The sequence below is a fragment of the Anser cygnoides genome, chromosome 9 (genome assembly GCF_040182565.1).
Source record: "Anser cygnoides isolate HZ-2024a breed goose chromosome 9, Taihu_goose_T2T_genome, whole genome shotgun sequence".
In the NCBI taxonomy this organism is placed as follows: domain Eukaryota; kingdom Metazoa; phylum Chordata; class Aves; order Anseriformes; family Anatidae; genus Anser; species Anser cygnoides.
In genome coordinates this window covers 19,586,477-19,603,166 of record NC_089881.1, presented here as the reverse complement: position 1 = coordinate 19,603,166, position 16,690 = coordinate 19,586,477, and the positions used below count along the sequence as shown (strand labels likewise).

The window sequence follows — 16,690 nt, the reverse complement described above, 5'->3', positions numbered from 1 at the left end:
CAGATTTTTTTCACCACTCAGTTAAGATTTAGTGGCAGAAGCAATATGGAGAGTTCTCCGTGCCAAGCTTCATTATTTTTAAACCATATGCTAAAGTCCATTTTCTAATGCATTGCAAAGCCATGATATATATAAAAAAATGAAAATCAAACAGTTCTTAATCAAACTGTTTTAAAAATCCAGTCGTTTTCGTCAGCTTGTGAAGAGGGAGGCTGAATGGAGAAGTGGCAGGGTCAGTACTCCCTGGTATTTAAAGGCCTCAGGTTCAATCCTCCTTTTCAGCCACAGACTTTCTGGATGAATCACTTATTTTTTCCAAATTTCCCTTCCTCAGCTGTAAAATATTGCAAGACAACTAAAACAGATTCCTTAGATACGAGGGTAACTGGAGAAGCAGAAGAGTTATTTATGCTTTTAAATTATACAATCAGTCTTAGATTTTCATTTTTGTATTATTTTATTTGCTGCATAATTTCACAAATGCCTGTGATTCTGAATTAGCTTGCCCAGGTGTCTCTGCACGTCACTAAGGTTTGACCAAACCAAATTGCCAATGGAATTACTACAGAATGCAATTACCATGTGTAAGTATTAAAAAATATCTTGTGATTTAAGGCAGCACTTTAACATCCCATAACGGGGATATGCTGCTCTGTAGAGGCTTGTTATTCTCTGGTTCCTAAAATGACTGAAAGTAACAGAGTCCACTTGAACACAAGACAATGAAGGACTGGGGTCAGATTTAACATAAAGCTCTACTTATACGTTTTTTATGACCCTATTTACTATAAATGAGAACGCATAAAAGCTCCTGCATTTGATTGTTATCACAGAAGTGGCCTAAGCGCTCGGGCAGCTCCCAGCCCACAAAATACTAAATCAAGATAATTTCACCATGGTGCCACTACTGGCTGCAGCCACCCAGTCCCATGAATAACAAAGGACACGGGAGTGCAGGTATTTGTCCCTGTTCAGACAGTGGCGTCTACACTCAGAGCTGTGCTGCAGCAGCCGTCTGTACCCTTAGGTGCTGCCCTTGAGGCCAACAGCTCACTCTACTCACTGCATGGCTGAGCTCTGAGCAAAAACAAGGTTTTTCTCTCACCTGAGCTCAACCTAGCAGACCCCAGATCTTCTCTGTTTTAAGGCTCCAGTTCAGGATGTTTTTCCTGTTTGGAAAGTCATTTGAGCTGCATAGGCATATGCTCTTCTAGAGCCCTCAAGTAATGAAAGTGGAAAAGAGCATACTGACAAAAAAATGTGCAAATACAAGTATCAGGCTCAGCTTGTCCCCACATTTTAACAGTTAAGAGTTGCAAGTCCAGCCTGGGGCTGTTCCAGAGCTTGTGATGTCTACTCTAGGGGAAAGTACAGCACGAAAAAGATCCTTCCCATACCTACTAGTTCCCATCTCAACCCTTCTGAAACCAACACAGCTCAGGGGGAGACCTCAGCCCTCAGCTGGCTTTCAGGAACAGTTGAAAGTACCCTGACCCCCCTGCAGAGTAACAGCTCCTGCACAAGGCCGTACTCCTTTATCAGTGTATTAAAACATATTACTCACGTAGCTCCATCTCAATGCTAGGCTGAAATCAATTCAGTCATGCATAGTCCAGCCATATCACAAGCAGCAGCAAAACCAAACACTAAGGCTGTACAACGATAAGAGCAAGATGATTTATTATATATTGAAGAAAAAAAATCAGTTTCATCAACTATTCCCTCAGGGGGATCAGTACAACATAAACAAAAGAAGGACAAATGTACAAAACCAACCTGACAAGGCAGCTCTAGATGAAACACGTTCAAAGCACTTGCAAATGATGTTGCTGGACAGATGCAGAAGGAAATTAAATCAAGTCATTCCTCCCCTGCAAAATACAGACTGAAAACCGATTTTATTAAAAAAAAATAAAAATAAAAATAAAAATAAAAATAAAAATAAAAATAAAAATAAAAATAAAAATAAAAATAAAAATAAAAATAAAAATAAAAATAAAAATCCACAGTCCTGCCTGTATCTCCAGATACTTTAGATAAAAAGATAAAGATTTTAATCATGATACTTTTTTAAAGGAGAGATTCCCCAAACTACTGTTTGACCACATTTATTTGCAAGTGGATTTTATCTTCACTTCCAACTTCATGCAAATAGCAAAGAAACTGGCCCAGCTCAAAACAGGAGCTTAGCCACTAACTTCAAAGAAACCGGGTCCATTCTTTTTTTTTGTCTGTTAATCCTTTAGAAACCCTGACATTTGGTTTTCCATAATTGGCAACAGATGTCCTTCTCATCCAGAGCATCCTTGTACGCATGGTTGTAAAATTACAAAAAAAAAAAAAAAAAAAAAGAAGCACATGAGAAAACATCAGCAGTATGAAATTCCTGAAGGGTTTCATGGCTTGCTCCTAGTCGGCTAAAGTCAACGTACTTCAAACTATTTTAGATGGAGCAGGACCAAATCCTTACAGAACAAGATACACATTCCTCAAAAAAAAAGCATAACCTTAAGAGTTTTGTAACCCAAACACAGAAGTAAAAGACACAGTTTTTAGCAATGTATTTTCCCTGGCCCTAGCCAACATAATATATTTAGCTAGGGTATTTCATTTACTCCAGACTTGGGCAAGATTTCCATTGGTTACAGCAAGAGCATTACTTAAATCATGTAGCAAAAGGACTTCATGCATTAGTAAGCCAAAATATGAACCCGTGCCATGGCGATAGCTTTCCCTTCGAATGCCCTATAATGAGCACCTAGAAAAGGAAAAAAGACAAGAAGCCTTATAGAAAAAAACGCGTTTTGTTACACTGATGACCATTGTAAGCAACTCCACAGAAGTTTTCAGGGTTCTTTTTGATGTATACCAAAAAAAGCAAAAAGTCAAAAATAGAGCAACGTTAGGCAAGATTCTAACACGTTTTCCCATTAGTGCAGAATGCGAAATGACAGCTAATGCAGCTTGCTTAATACAAACAAAATAGTATCATTTTCATACTTCTCACAAATACATGGATTCCACAGTTTACTTCCTTGCCTTAAAAGAAATGCTTAAATGTAGTACAAACTTCACGTGTCTCTAAAAATATCATCCCAAGTTACCAAAGGAACCACTGGAGGGGGAAAAAAAAAAAAAAGAAAAAAAAACCTTCAAATGGACATTTAAGAAAGAGCTGCATGGAAATTCCAAATATGTTTGGCATGAAAAGGAACAAAGAAAATCTGTAGGTTGCATTGGTTTTTTGTTTGTGTTTTTTTTTAGGGGGGCAAGGTTTTTGCATCAAGGGAAAGAAAAAAATACATAACATGGGAGGGAAAACATTTTCACAAATACAATAAATATCATTTCTGATCCAAAAGCAAAGTGCGATGTAGAGTTCTCTATTCAAACAAAAACAACCTACATAATAACGCCTTAAATATCAACAAGTCAATTAGTGGTCAGCGCAGTAAAATAAATAAGAACACATTGATTTATATTTTGTTTCTAGCAGCAAAGGTCATTAACCTACTGGCCAACGTGACAGTTTCACAGAAGTCCTATTTCTTGAGTTTGGTACTTTGACTAACTTGAGAAAAAGACTGACTGAGTCTGGAAAACGGTACTACAGCGGTATGCTATTCTCCCCGTCCCACCTATGACTAATAGGATTTTGCCAGGACATGTTTTCAATATGCCTTCTGACTGCTGATTTGGAGAACAGCTTTCACGAAAAAATAAAATCAGGATCCACCCCGCTTCTCATGCTGAAAAGTATGAGTTTGGATTGGCTCGAACCCTACAGATATTAGAGGGGTGAGGTGTTTTCTCTTTGTAGTCAACAATTTTCTGTGCTGGAGGGAGAGTGGGAAGAACACAAACCATTAAGCAGTGCTGGAAAGGGAGAGGCAAGCTTTGGTCACTCGCAGAGAAGGGCCACAACAGAGGGCTGGGGCAAAGCAATTAATCCTCAGCTGCTTTCCTCCCGCTTCGCAAACCCGTCCTTCTCCTGCCGCTGGGGTCCCACTACCTACTTTACGCCTGCTACACAACCCGCCGCTTTGAAATTCTCAGGATGACGACACTCACTGCTTGTTTTCCTGTGAAAAAAACAAACCAGCTAGATGTCTCTGTTCGGGGGAGACTCGAGCCATTCCTCAAAACCAGACTCACTTGCAGGGGAGCAGCCCGCAAGCTCGGCCATCCGCGTCCCACGCGCTGCCTCCTGAATGTGGGAAAATACCACGCTTTAATTTACAGCAAGAGGGACGTTTAACCACAATGCAGGGACCATGCTGGTCAAACACACTTGCGGTATGGCTCACCCAGCTCCTTCTGTCCCTTCACAGTGGTGTCAGACTAGGAAAAAAACAGACAGAACACAAAGAGAAAACCAGCCCTTTGACTGCAAAGGATGAGGGGTAAAGGCTGACGGGAGACTTTTGCAAGGGGAATGGTCTTCAAGGTTGCAAAGAAGGTGAGCCAGGGGCAGGACAGCACTGGAGAAACAGACTTAGTGGCTGTGAAAACTGCCCTGTGAGTGCTTTTCAACCTGGACACCTGTTCTCCTTCCTACCTTCTAATGTGCTCCAGTGCACAAAGCCCACAAAATTGGGCTTTGCACAATGGAGGGGAGGGAATCCCATTCAAAAGGGTGTCCATTGCCCTGCCCGTATTCACGTAGCAAGCATCAGCCTGGAACGATGCAGAGGGTTGCTTTTTTTTTTTCTTTTTGCAAGAGCTCACCCTGCCTGGATTTAGGAAGGCTGGGTTAAGGTTGCATGGATAGCTCACGCTCAAGTAGGTAGAGAGAACACCACACAGTTTCTGGGGAGCAGCCTTCTCTTTTGAGCAGCCAAATGAGACAAGCCTTTTTGAAGTGGACTAGAAAGATTATTAACAAACAAAAAATCCAGATAGTTTTTGAGTCATTTTTCTTTTTTTAAGGCAAGCAGAAAATCCTTCTGGAATGCAAGAAGCAGGATCAGAATGGCAAAAACAGGTGGGGGGGGGGGAGAAGGGGAAGAATGGGCAGGGTTACCTTCAACATCATGCACTAGGTACAATTTATCTCTGGTAAAATGCTACTGAAACCAATGGAGCTGCATCTAATTCAATCTGCCTAAAGAGGAGTGAGAGTCAAGGCATGATGCTTCCTCTACTCCCTCCCTGCACCTGCCACTGAAGTCGATGAAGCTATACCAGCGTACAGCTATAGCAGCACAGTGGGAATCAGGTCCAGGAGATGTTAGCTACACGCTGCACTTGCCACCGGAGCCAATGCTATAGAAAAACTGTGAACTGGATTCCAGTCACAGCTTCACATCTACCTAAATGAGTAGAAAAATGTCAGCCCTACTTCTGTTCTTTATCCCCTTTCCACTTCCACTGAGGAACACCAAAACAGACACACACCCTTTGTTGACATTTAAAAAGTTGATTAACAAGTTTCATTAATACTTCTGCACAGCCAAAAAGCTCTTACTCAAACAATCATTACCCCTGACATTTACATCCTACCTAACTTTGGATTTTTATGGTCCCTAAAACAGTGAAGTTCACATCAAGGAATGGAATCAAAACCCAGTTTGAGATGGGAAGAGAAAGAGGGGAAAAGGTTTATCCAATATTGGTAGCCCTAGTTCAAAGGAACATTTTACCTCTCTTCTTTAACACCCAGTGGGCTTTGTCGAGGGAATGGCATGGAAGTGGGACACACTGACATCTGCTTCCCGGGGTCCTGGCAGCCCTGCTCTCCCAAGGAACAGAGCTGTGCACCAAACACTAACACTCACTCTCTTCTACATCACTATGCAAAGAAATTACAGCCGACAGCTCCTTGCAACCTACCCCTAACCCTACCCTGGCTAACGTGGAATCAGAGCACAGCACATCTCACCTGAACAGGTTTGCTTTTCGATTCACTGCATTAAGTCACTGAAACCCCCACAGGCTCTCTTCAGGGAGATGAGCTACACCCACGGTGCATTAAGGTACCCAGCCAACAATGCCAAAAATCCATTTTCATTGTTAACTGTTTGGTAGAAGAACATTTCTGGATGTGGCTTACCAGCTGGCATCTACTGTCAGATCTTCAGAATGAAATCTGCATCACAGAGAAATGGGTAAGAGGCAAGACCCTCCAAGATGGAGAGGTGTGCGTAGCCTTTTTACAGGCATGTGGAAAGAACTTAGTGCAGGCTGTAATGAGGGCCACAAGCAGCAATTTGTGGACAAGTACACCCCTAACTCGGACATTCACAGGCCCCATTCCTACCCCTCTTTTACAAGCTGCCCAGAGATTCACTCTGCTGCAGGGAGACATTCGGTAGCACTGCTCTGCGGCGCACAAAGAGGGGAGCGGGCTTTGCACATGGTTCACCTGCATGGTGGAACCACAGAAGTTCCCAGCACTTCTTGGTCTTTGCATATTCATGCAGAAGGCCGGGGAGAAGACAAAGTCCCCCCAGCCACTCAACACAACGAAGAGCCTTAGATAACTAGCAAACAAACATCAAAAACACTTCATGTCCTGCACAGCGTCATCCTGCCAACTATGACAGAAAAAAAATCTAACCATACCATTAAGTTTGCAGGTGTTACATGTATAGCTCGAGAGCATGCTCCTATCAAATGGAGCACAAAGCAGGGCATGTGGCAAACAGCAGGCGAGAGACAAGCTGCTCTATTTGCAAACTACTACCGAGGGCGGCGCGTCATTGTACATAGCCTAGGTTCTCCATTTCATTTCTGTACCGCTGTTCGGACACCTTGCTTTTATGCTGTTTGCTTTCTAAGTGCTGCCTGAATTCCATCTCCTCGCTGGCCCCGGCGTTGCACATGGAGCAGTAGAACTGGCCGCTGGGGGTGACGCACATGGCCAAATCCCGAGGAATCCTCTGCCGTGAGCGGGGATTGAAGTAGGGACCTGAGGAAACAACCGAAAAGCTTACTTATCTACAAAAAGAAAAGCTTGACACCGCTCACTGACAACTTCCAAGTCCGACAAATATTTAAAAAGCAGCCAAAGATCAGCTTCTTTAACTGATTAGAGTGAATTCATTTTTCCATGACTTCTCCACTGAGATCCAGACTTACAGGGAGCAGTGCACACAGGGCAGCAGTACTCGCTGCTATTTTCCAAAGCAGGAGAGTGAACCTAGCGCCCCAGTTTTATGAAGAACCAATAGAGTCTTAGAATATTAGGAGTCCAACTATTTAAGTAATGAGCCAATTATTTTTCTTAAACCATCCAATTCCAGAATAGAGCGGTCTTTCGATTAGAATAACCTGCCTATCTCAGTTTAAAATTATCACAAAATGATTTTTAATAGAATTTTAAGAGACATACCTTTTTCCAAATGACAGTGGTTAGAATGACAGGATTAAACCAAGCTTCACCAGGAAGCAGGGTTTCAGCTAACATGCTCGTAACATAACTTAAAACGAAAAAGAGAAAGAGATACTGGGCTGGACACTACAAAACATGCTTTAAATTATAGTAAAGAGGCAAAGTTAGTATCTAACACCTGAGGATGGGCTCGTGGAGGGAGGCTAACGTGCTCTCTCGTTCAGGACAGAGGAGTGCACCTACAGGTTGATGTGCTACAGGAGGAGTCAAAGCACCTGGCCACTGGCCAAGGAAATAAAGCAGGAAAATTGTCTCCACTCAGAGCAGCCTTACAGACCAGCAGATGGTAAATTAAGTTACAAACTGAGAAACCAAACTAACAAGCAGGCTGACGGAACAAAGTAACTTTAGCAGCTGGGAAGATAGATGCAGACATGAAGGATCAGAGCTAGAACCAGCTCCTTTCACAACCTGTCTCTGCTAGAAAAGAGCTCAGAAACAGAAGAAAAACTGCTTAGTATTAGCATTATAATTCCAACTATAGACTAAAACAGATGCAAGCTCCCGATTACCTGTGTTGTTTTGAACTGTATACATATTTCTTCTGTTCTGCATCATCTTATATTCATTCCCGTCTTTCCTTGTCCTCCGTTTGCCTAGTTCCGATGCATCCCTGAAGATTAAACAGATATGAACAACTGCAATTCAGAGTTTTCTGAGTAAAACGACTGCCAGAGACACTGCCACATGCTTTCAGCCTGAGCGTGAAGTTGAACAATACCTACGAGAATGAATTATTCTGTGCTTCTGCAAGGCGCAGCCGTTTGGCATGATTTTTCCCTTGGTAGTGAGCCTGCGCCACAGCCGGAGAACTAAACGAGGCATCACAAAGCTTGCAGTAATCATTCTCTGTGGCCAAGATCACTCGGCCACCCGGTTTACTGGATCCCATCTAGCAGCAAAGGGAGAGACAGCATGTGAAACACAGGAAGGTTAAATCTCTGAAAGCCTTGAATCACGGGGACTGAGACCAGCAGCGTGTTTGTCAGAGCGCTGGAATTAGACCGTATGGATTAGGACATTCTCGGTGCTCCCCAAACCGTTCTTACGAGGAGAACTTAGTTTTCTCTGCCTTATCCTTCCAGAGAAGCCAAAAATTCCCTGAGATATACATAATTAATAGTGACTTTCATACCGAGGAAGGCTCACGCTCCCAGAAATGTAACAGTGCTCCTCTCTCCTGTTTCCAGCGTACCCCAACTCTCCACAGTTCCCTGACCACACTAGGAGACACGGGCAATAGCAGAGTTGCCAGACCTCTGAACCTTACCCTTCAGGTACGAGGACACCTGGACCATGATTTCCGAGGAAGGACCCAGCCGTTTGATTGGTACCCTGCCTTTCCAGTCAGCCAGGCACGCTGACTGGGGCAGCAACCAGCTCTCCTCAGTGTTTGTGTGTCATCCAGACAAAAGCGCCCTGCAAACAGCGCAGCAGCAGTGATTCACACGGCCCTGTCACTGCAGCACTTGCCAAGTCCGCTCTCTTTTGAAACTGCAAGCTTACAGACACACACACACACAATTCTGACTCATAAATTACAACATGAATCCTCGTACGGCCCCAAAGTGGCCTTTTTATTGCCGTGGACCATTCTGTCCAGTGCAAGAAGCATCAGACACCCTAGCGGGTGCATCACCCGCATCCCACTACCTAGGACAGGACCCAAAGCCCTCTCAAGACCTTGATTCAGCTCCCTGAGCCGCAAAGTCATTTTACACGGGACTGAGTCTCCCTCTGGCGGCTCCAACAGCACATGTAGCAACCTGCCACTTACTGCAAATGCTTTTTGCTTTTGTACAGACAACAGAGACAAATGTTTTTGGAGGTGGCAGGCACAGCTTTGATCCCTGCAGCCCAGCTGTGGTTCCCTGCACATTCACGTGCAAGAGACAGGTTAGCTGCTACACCCCACAGCAATCAGAAGTGGTGAACTCTACAAGCAAAAGTAAAAAATCATCTCTTTTGCTTCTAACGTGCCTGAGATCAAATGAATCTGGATCACAGAGAGACCCATCCATCCACTCACCCTACACACAGGAATAACCACTGCAAAAGGAGCAACAAAAGATGAATTAGACAACAGCCCTGGGCAATGTGTGCAGGAGCACCTAAGCACTTTTTCCATGTTTGCTTCACTCACGCAATGGAGGGATGATTGTGCAGGGTGGATGCCACACCCTCATGTCCAAGTGCTGCTCTGAAAATGCTGTTTTACACCTGCTTTTAAACAACTTTAATCAGCAGCACATCAAACTTCCATAGTCAGTATCTGCTTCTTCAGAGGAAAGCAAACAGCTCTCAACAAGCCACGTCCACCTTCCTGTGCCATCAAGAGGAAAATTCTTTCCAAACTCTTGCATTAATTCTCCAGGCGTGAGATCCGGTTATCCTTACTGGGGGTTAGGTCAGAAGCAAGCAGCATGATCTCAGTTACCTTCCCATGCCTTACCTGAGCTGGAAGGGAGACAACCTGAGGCGGGGCAGGCTCAACTGCATTACTCATCCTGGCAGGTGCCGGACAGCTATTGGCAGCATAGTAATTTCGGAGTTTCTTACTATGGTTTTTACCCTGGAAAGAGAACTAGAATTAATCACTGTCCCAATAATAGAATCTTACACTGAAAGCAAGCAGAGCCAGAGACAGAAAGGAAAAAGCGGCCATGAAGATGGCACCTCAGGTAAATGAGCTGTCACTTGGAAAACAGCAGCTCTGATTTTAGGAGATGCTGGCATCCTTCCCTTTTCTCCAAAATGTTCATCAGCTAGCATTTTAGGCCTAATTTTCAACCAATCTTCTGAATCCCGTAAGGTTACAATTAGTTCATCAATCTGTCTCCATTTCATCTAAAACAGTATTTTGTATTTTAGACATAAAGCGCTAACTGCTTTACATAGTTTTCTTCATAAGCCTGAACACACGCAAACATACACCTTTCTTTTCATGAGATTTCAAGCATGATTTCAAACATGGGACTGAATTTCTAAAAAAAAACCTCCTGCCTCATATTTCATTTTCTCTTGGAAAATATATGTTGTAGTTCTTTTTGGTGTTTCAAAAATCTGAGAGAGGTATATGAGAGTATGTATATATATTTTGGATATATAGTAAGACCTATGTATAAACACAGGTTACAACTTTTTAACTGTAACTTTTGTCCCCTCGTGACAGAAATACTGCAGAAATCAGATGTTAAATTGTAACACCAATTCAACCTACCCCTTCAATGTCGGGACAGCACTTTTTCAGGGCCAACAGCAAACCTGAGATCTGGGCCTGGTGTCCTGAGGATATGGACAACCACTCTCTTGTGCTTGCTGGTGAAGAAAGTTACTGTCTCCACATCTCACACAAACACACTAGGCAGACAGGCTACCAGTAGTACAGAGTGATGTAAGACCACAATGTATTCAATGTCAGAAAAGAAACATATGCAAACAGTCCCTAACCTATTTCAGACAAACCAACCAGACCAGCTTAAGAAAATTTTATTTGTTCTAAGCTGACCCAGCTGGTGCTGTCCAAAGCAGATGAGAGTTTAAATAAATAGCCCTTCCAGCAGACCAGTGGTGCACACAGCCTCGGGAAAGAGGCAGTGATGAGCACATGGCAGCAGCCTCCTTTCCTAAAGGCACAGCTAGATCCAGCAGAAAACATCTATCCAGGCCTTACAAAATCATGCTTGTGGAAACAGAAGTTCAATTTTATTGGTAGGGTGCAGGGGTGGAAAAGAGGTCACACAAAACAAAGGAAAAGGACGTGTCTGCCTTTCCAGCCAGGCCATCTTGTAGTACTTCTCTGTCCCTGCGGGCAAAGACTTTGAAGTCGGTCCTGTGATGGCACCTTAAACGAAAGCTCTAGCTGTAGCAGAGGTAGCTTCAGATGAGCTAACTCAAACAAAGCTGCTAGTGTGCAGCCACCTCAATACTGCGCTCGAAACCCACTGGAGCAGCTGAATTAGTCCTCAGGCATGAACCCATGCTGAGCTCTGTGCTACCGCTACACTCAAGCTGTGCCCCCCGCCGCTCTGCTTACCTGGTAGTGAGCCTGGGCTTGTTGTGCTGAATTCAGGGTGACATTGCAAAGCTTACAGCACAGAGGCTTACATAGTTCCTCCAGCATAGGGTCCTGCTCCACCACCTTTGCAAGCTCTTCGTCTTGTGCGTGGTGAAGGGAAGGCCCCAGTCCGAGAGATTTGGGTGGGGACAGCGGTGAGGTGGCTCTGGGCCTTGTAGCCACTGACATAGGAAGAGATGGAGGCTTCTCAGGATGAGGAAGAAGTCCTGCTTGCTGTAAAAGAATCATTGGCCAGGAAGACTGTGGGCATGCTACGTCTGAAGGATGAGGAGTCCTCTTCAGATCTAGACCAGAGAAACACAACCGCTGAAACACATCGTACTAACAGGAACAGCGACAACCCAGGGGATACCTTCTGTAACTTCTCTGCCTCTCCTTTATGCCTTTTCACAATGCCAAGGTAACTTTTCTGCCTCTCCTTTATGCCTTTTCACAATGCCAAGCAGGTATAAGGGCAACTTGTAGCATTCACAGGAACAGCAGCATCCCAGATAACCAGAGCAAGATTAGGAAATTATGAATACAAAAAGAGGACCGAAGCCTGAAATATAGCTTTTAGTACCCTGTGGCACGTTCCCGGAGGCGTGAAGATTCCTAAGAGCTCACAGGACCTGACCCAGAGCCAAACCCTCCCCAGCATGCCCACCCCACCACTCCGTGACTCCGCTAGAAGATGCGACCTCCAACACGCACAGCACATAAAGCTGCGGTTTCAGAGGGATACAACTGCTAACAGAGGGATACAACCGTCAGCCACGTCCTTTTCTGACAGCCTGAGGAGAAGCTTACGCTCTAAGGCCTAAACAAACACTGCGATTTATTACCACTACTTGATGACTTAAAAAGAACACAAATATTTCAAAGAAGATTTGTTTTACATAGATATAGAATACGTCTATACACACAGAATACACCCCCCAAACACTCACAAAGACCTTCCTGAGGAAAAATATTCTAATCTTAACTTTTCTCATGTAAGTCAACCAAAAGCAGAGGAGTACTAAGTGACTCGAGAACACCTTGCTGTACCCAGCCATCCCCCAACGGTTCTCTTCCCAGCTCTTCCGTGGTCTTGTTGAATGACCTTGAGCTATTGCTCTGCATTTCCTTTACTAACTACAACCTATGCAACATTTAAAGCTGTACCTTCTTCTGCAAGAATAGAGAGCTTATCCCATATTAACCTTTATTCAATTATTTCTCAGTTAATTCAAGTTCTTAGAACTAGCCCTACATTTCCAACACGGGGTTCTCACAGGCTTATTTAATTAAAGTTTATAAATCACATCTAAAGCCCGGGATGAACATTCCCAGAATAATGCGGAGCAGCGATACTATAAATCAAGGCACAGCTACTTCTGTTAATGTCTTATTAGCTTCTTATCATAACAAATCCTGTTCACTGTTACACTGGGGTAGAGAGAAGCATTATCTTGGGTCTCCGCAGATCACTTCCAGCTAAGACCGCATTGGTAGCAACCATGTTTACGCTGTGGGCTTTGTTTGTTTAAGCAAATAGTGAGCCACATCTACATTTTAAAATTAAGAGGCTTCTGTAAAATTACGGGAAAGGTAGATGAAATGCCACCTAGGAACTTTGATCCTGAATCACTTTTGAGAACAGAATTTGACTTCAAGGGCATTTAGGAACCTGGAGAAGCAGATAGCATTTATCTAGGATAACTTCTGGGATTTTCAATCTGCTAAAATTAGCAGGAGATAAATACCTTGCCACATTCAAGCTCTGGAAAATCCTAGTTGATGACTGCATTTTTAGATACTCTATTACCTTTGAAAATCTGGCTCCAGAGAGGTCTATATACTATTAGGGAAAAAAAAATAGTTGGACTAAAGCACTCAAGTGACAAAAGCATTTTTGAAATCTTTACCTCTAAAACCAGATTTTTAAATAATACAAGATTGGATAAAGTTCCATTATTATTAGCAACTAAAGGTAAGAAAAAGGAAAAACATAGAAGAAGAAAAGAAAGAGCACACATTATCTTGGGAACAAGCTTTTAAGTTAGTAATACAGCCACGAGAAGTTTCTGTGTTTCTAAATAGCCCTCCGTTGTCAAGACACTGAAATTCCAGGAGAGCATGAACCTAACATGAACCAAAAGGTGACCATAAAGACAAAATCAAAAACAAGTTTATGAAAACTAACTGAAACATGATAAAATGAAATCCATCATGAAGAAGAGGAAATACAGGAACAGCATGGTGTAAATCATTCATCAGCAGTGTAAATTCTGTACTGTCACCTAACTTCTCTCCAACTTTCAGCATAGGTTTTCCTGGCTAAACAGAATTATGGAAAAAGATTTTGCTATCTTTAGTTTGCTCAACTAGTACTCTGTCTAATCAATTTCAGTGGGGCTATTGATGGAATTAGTTCATATTGTAGATGGTTAAATGGATCATACCACAGGTCTATCAAGGCATCTTACATCAGCTATGCAAGCAGCTACGCAATACCATCAGAGTTCTGCTTCAATACCATAGCAGGCCTCTTCCTTAAAAAGGGAGTAAATTATAGCTAAATACTTCAGAGAAGAATATAAAGCGATCTACAATAAATGGCGATCGGAATCCATCCACTTAATTATGCATGAGTGCCTGCTGCATCTTCCATACGTATCTGGCATGGATGAGATTTGTCAGGCACAAGATAGGACACTGCTATAGGATATGCATCCACAGGGGAAAAGATATAACGTAATACTCTTAGAAAAATCTTTATTTATAAGGCCGTTTATTGTTTCTCAAAGTAAAGAGTAGTCTGAAGATAAAATTAAGGCTGCATGGGCAATTTTAGAATTAGAACTTCTTGACTTTGCATATGCAACTCTGATGTTCTTCTCATGGCGATCTTCCATCATTGAAACTGCTCAAATTTCGTTCACTTCTTTTGTCTGGATATTATTTAAAGGGAAAAAAAAAAAAAAGCATTCAAATTCTACTTATTTACATGTCCCTTTAACACATCACTGCTGGTCACTACAGACACCTGTGCAGAAGTTAACAGGAACACTTTGACTCCTCCTTTCCGTTCACATGAAAAGCTGCAAAATTTTTACCCTTACCAAAGAGCAAACGATCAATGAACCTCCCTCCTGAAAGCCTTGTGCACATAACGCTGCAGCCCCAGGCAGGGTAAGGACCTGCAGCTCTCCAGGCTGAGCGGGGGAGGCATTCTGCCTCACCACAGCATCTCTTACATCACAGCCATGCCTCCTCCTACACGTTGCATGGGCTAGGACATAATTCCACCCTGTGCCAGTTGTCCGCAGGTGGGTGCAAAGGACACGTACGCTCCTCTCCTGCTCCTTCAGGTTGGGGCAGCCCAAAGACGGCACCAAAGGAGGAGACTCGGCCTCCTTGCCCTGAGTGCCACAGGGTGGTAGCAGCTAGGTGCTGCTGGTGGAACAGCTAACGGGGAGCATGTCCCCAGCTGTCTGGGGGACAACACAGGTCTGGGGAAGGAATTGATGTCGTCTTAATTCTGAGCAGGCACATACACTATATGACCTTCCTTAGCCGTAGATGTAACTCACAATGAGATATCCACACAAAGAGCAGTGTTCTCACTGGAATTAGTTTTAGAAAACTAGTTAGAAATTAAGAAAAATTGAAAAAATTGTTAGTTTTTTTCCAGGACAGGAAACACTATCTCATAACACTGCCATCACTTAACCTCTTTGCCAGAAAGTTTACCTTTGGCCACCTGCAGAATTTACCCTGAAAGACACGGTCATTTTACAGATTCATGGAATATCCTGAGCTGGAGGGGACCCACAAGGGTCATCAACTCCAACTCCTGGCTGCACGCAGGGCCACCCAAATATCGGAGCATGTGTCTGAGAATGCTCCTTGAACTCCAGCGGGCTTGGTGCCATGAGCACAGCCTGGGGGAGCTTTACGGTGTTGCAGGGATTGAATACAGCGCATTAAAGCAAATGCACACCATACACAGCCCTATGTTAATGCACAGGGCCTGCTGACCCTCCGCTGATGGCGATATGTACTGGGGCCCCGGAGACAGCGGGCATTGCCATGTCCTAGCCCAGCAGGGTCTCTGAAGCCACGGTGCCACTGCTGGCATCCTAGCAGGTACCTCTGCAAAGTTGCGTGCCTTGCGGTCTCAGCGGCAGATCCTAAGCAAAAAAAAAAAAAAAAAAAAAGCCCGGTATCCGCCGCCCCGACATAACCGCGAGGTGAGCACTAACGCCCGGCACGGACACACAGCTAGCGAACACCCCATAAAACGAGCACAAAAGGAACGCAGGGACGGGCACCGAACCCCACAAACACCCGAACCACACCAAACCCTGCGCTGAACCCCCCCACACACCCCCTGTGCGGGGCCGGGGCCCGCCGCGTCCCGCCCGCCCCCGTTCCCCCGGCACCTACCGCAGCCGGGGCCCGGCGCCCCCGGCCGCCCGCGCCGCTCCGCCCGCACCCGCTGCCGCCCGCCGAGGCCGCCGGAGGCCGGGGCGCCGGGCACGGCCGGGCCCAGCTGCAGGAAGTGACCGCAGCGAGCCGGGGCGGGGACTGCGCATGGGCTGCGGCAGCGGCACCGCTTGGCACGGCTCGGCACGGCACGGCACGGCTTGGGTCGCCCCCCCGCCCCGTGCAAGGCCTCAGCTCCCGCAGCCCTTCGTTGTCCTCCTCCCGGGGCTGGCATGGGCGGGAGCCGCCCGTGCAGCCGGCAGCCCCGAACCCCTCATACTTTTGGTTTTTTTTTTTTCCCCTTTTTTCGCCCCAGCTCGTTTTGAAGCCGCCCGGTAGAACTGCGAGGTCTCGAGCGTTTTTTTTTTGGTGCTGGTGGATCAAACGTGGCCAAAACTGTTGGAAAGCTGCCCCCGAGGTGTAGCAGCTTGAGCGTACCCTGAGCTGGGGCCACCACAACGTTACCTCGTCTTTTTTGGTCGCTGCGCCTTCTGTCAGCAGCCAAAATCGCAGTTGAGCCTGCGTTTGTACATATCAACACCTGGGGGTTGCCGGTGCCAGCGGTTGCCGACGAGCGTTACGTTTCCCTTCGAGCCACCGAGGAGCGGCACAGGCTGCACGCGGGCAGTCCGGCTGCCATTTTGGGGTACATTCAGCTGTCGGTGGTTTTCTCCCGTTTCTGCCCAACAGGACACAACGGGGAAGAGCTGAGAAGTCAGACCTGCGGCCAAGGCTGCCGGCAGCCATCGCCCAGCCCCCTGGGGGAC

General features: G+C 45.0%; 1 protein-coding gene across 1 annotated transcript; it reads right to left on the bottom strand.

The window, feature by feature from the left end:
• Positions 1–1,658: 1,658 nt before the first annotated feature.
• ZMAT3 (zinc finger matrin-type 3) lies at positions 1,659–16,021 on the bottom strand. The gene is made up of 6 exons (XM_067002286.1): positions 15,885–16,021; positions 11,430–11,755; positions 9,846–9,965; positions 8,119–8,285; positions 7,906–8,006; positions 1,659–6,910 (listed from the first exon to the last, which is right to left on the bottom strand). The coding sequence occupies exons 2-6, from the start codon at positions 11,697–11,699 to the stop codon at positions 6,699–6,701; spliced, it is 870 nt and encodes a 289-aa protein (XP_066858387.1). The 5' UTR covers positions 11,700–11,755; positions 15,885–16,021; the 3' UTR covers positions 1,659–6,698.
• Between the last annotated feature and the right edge of the window lie 669 nt (positions 16,022–16,690).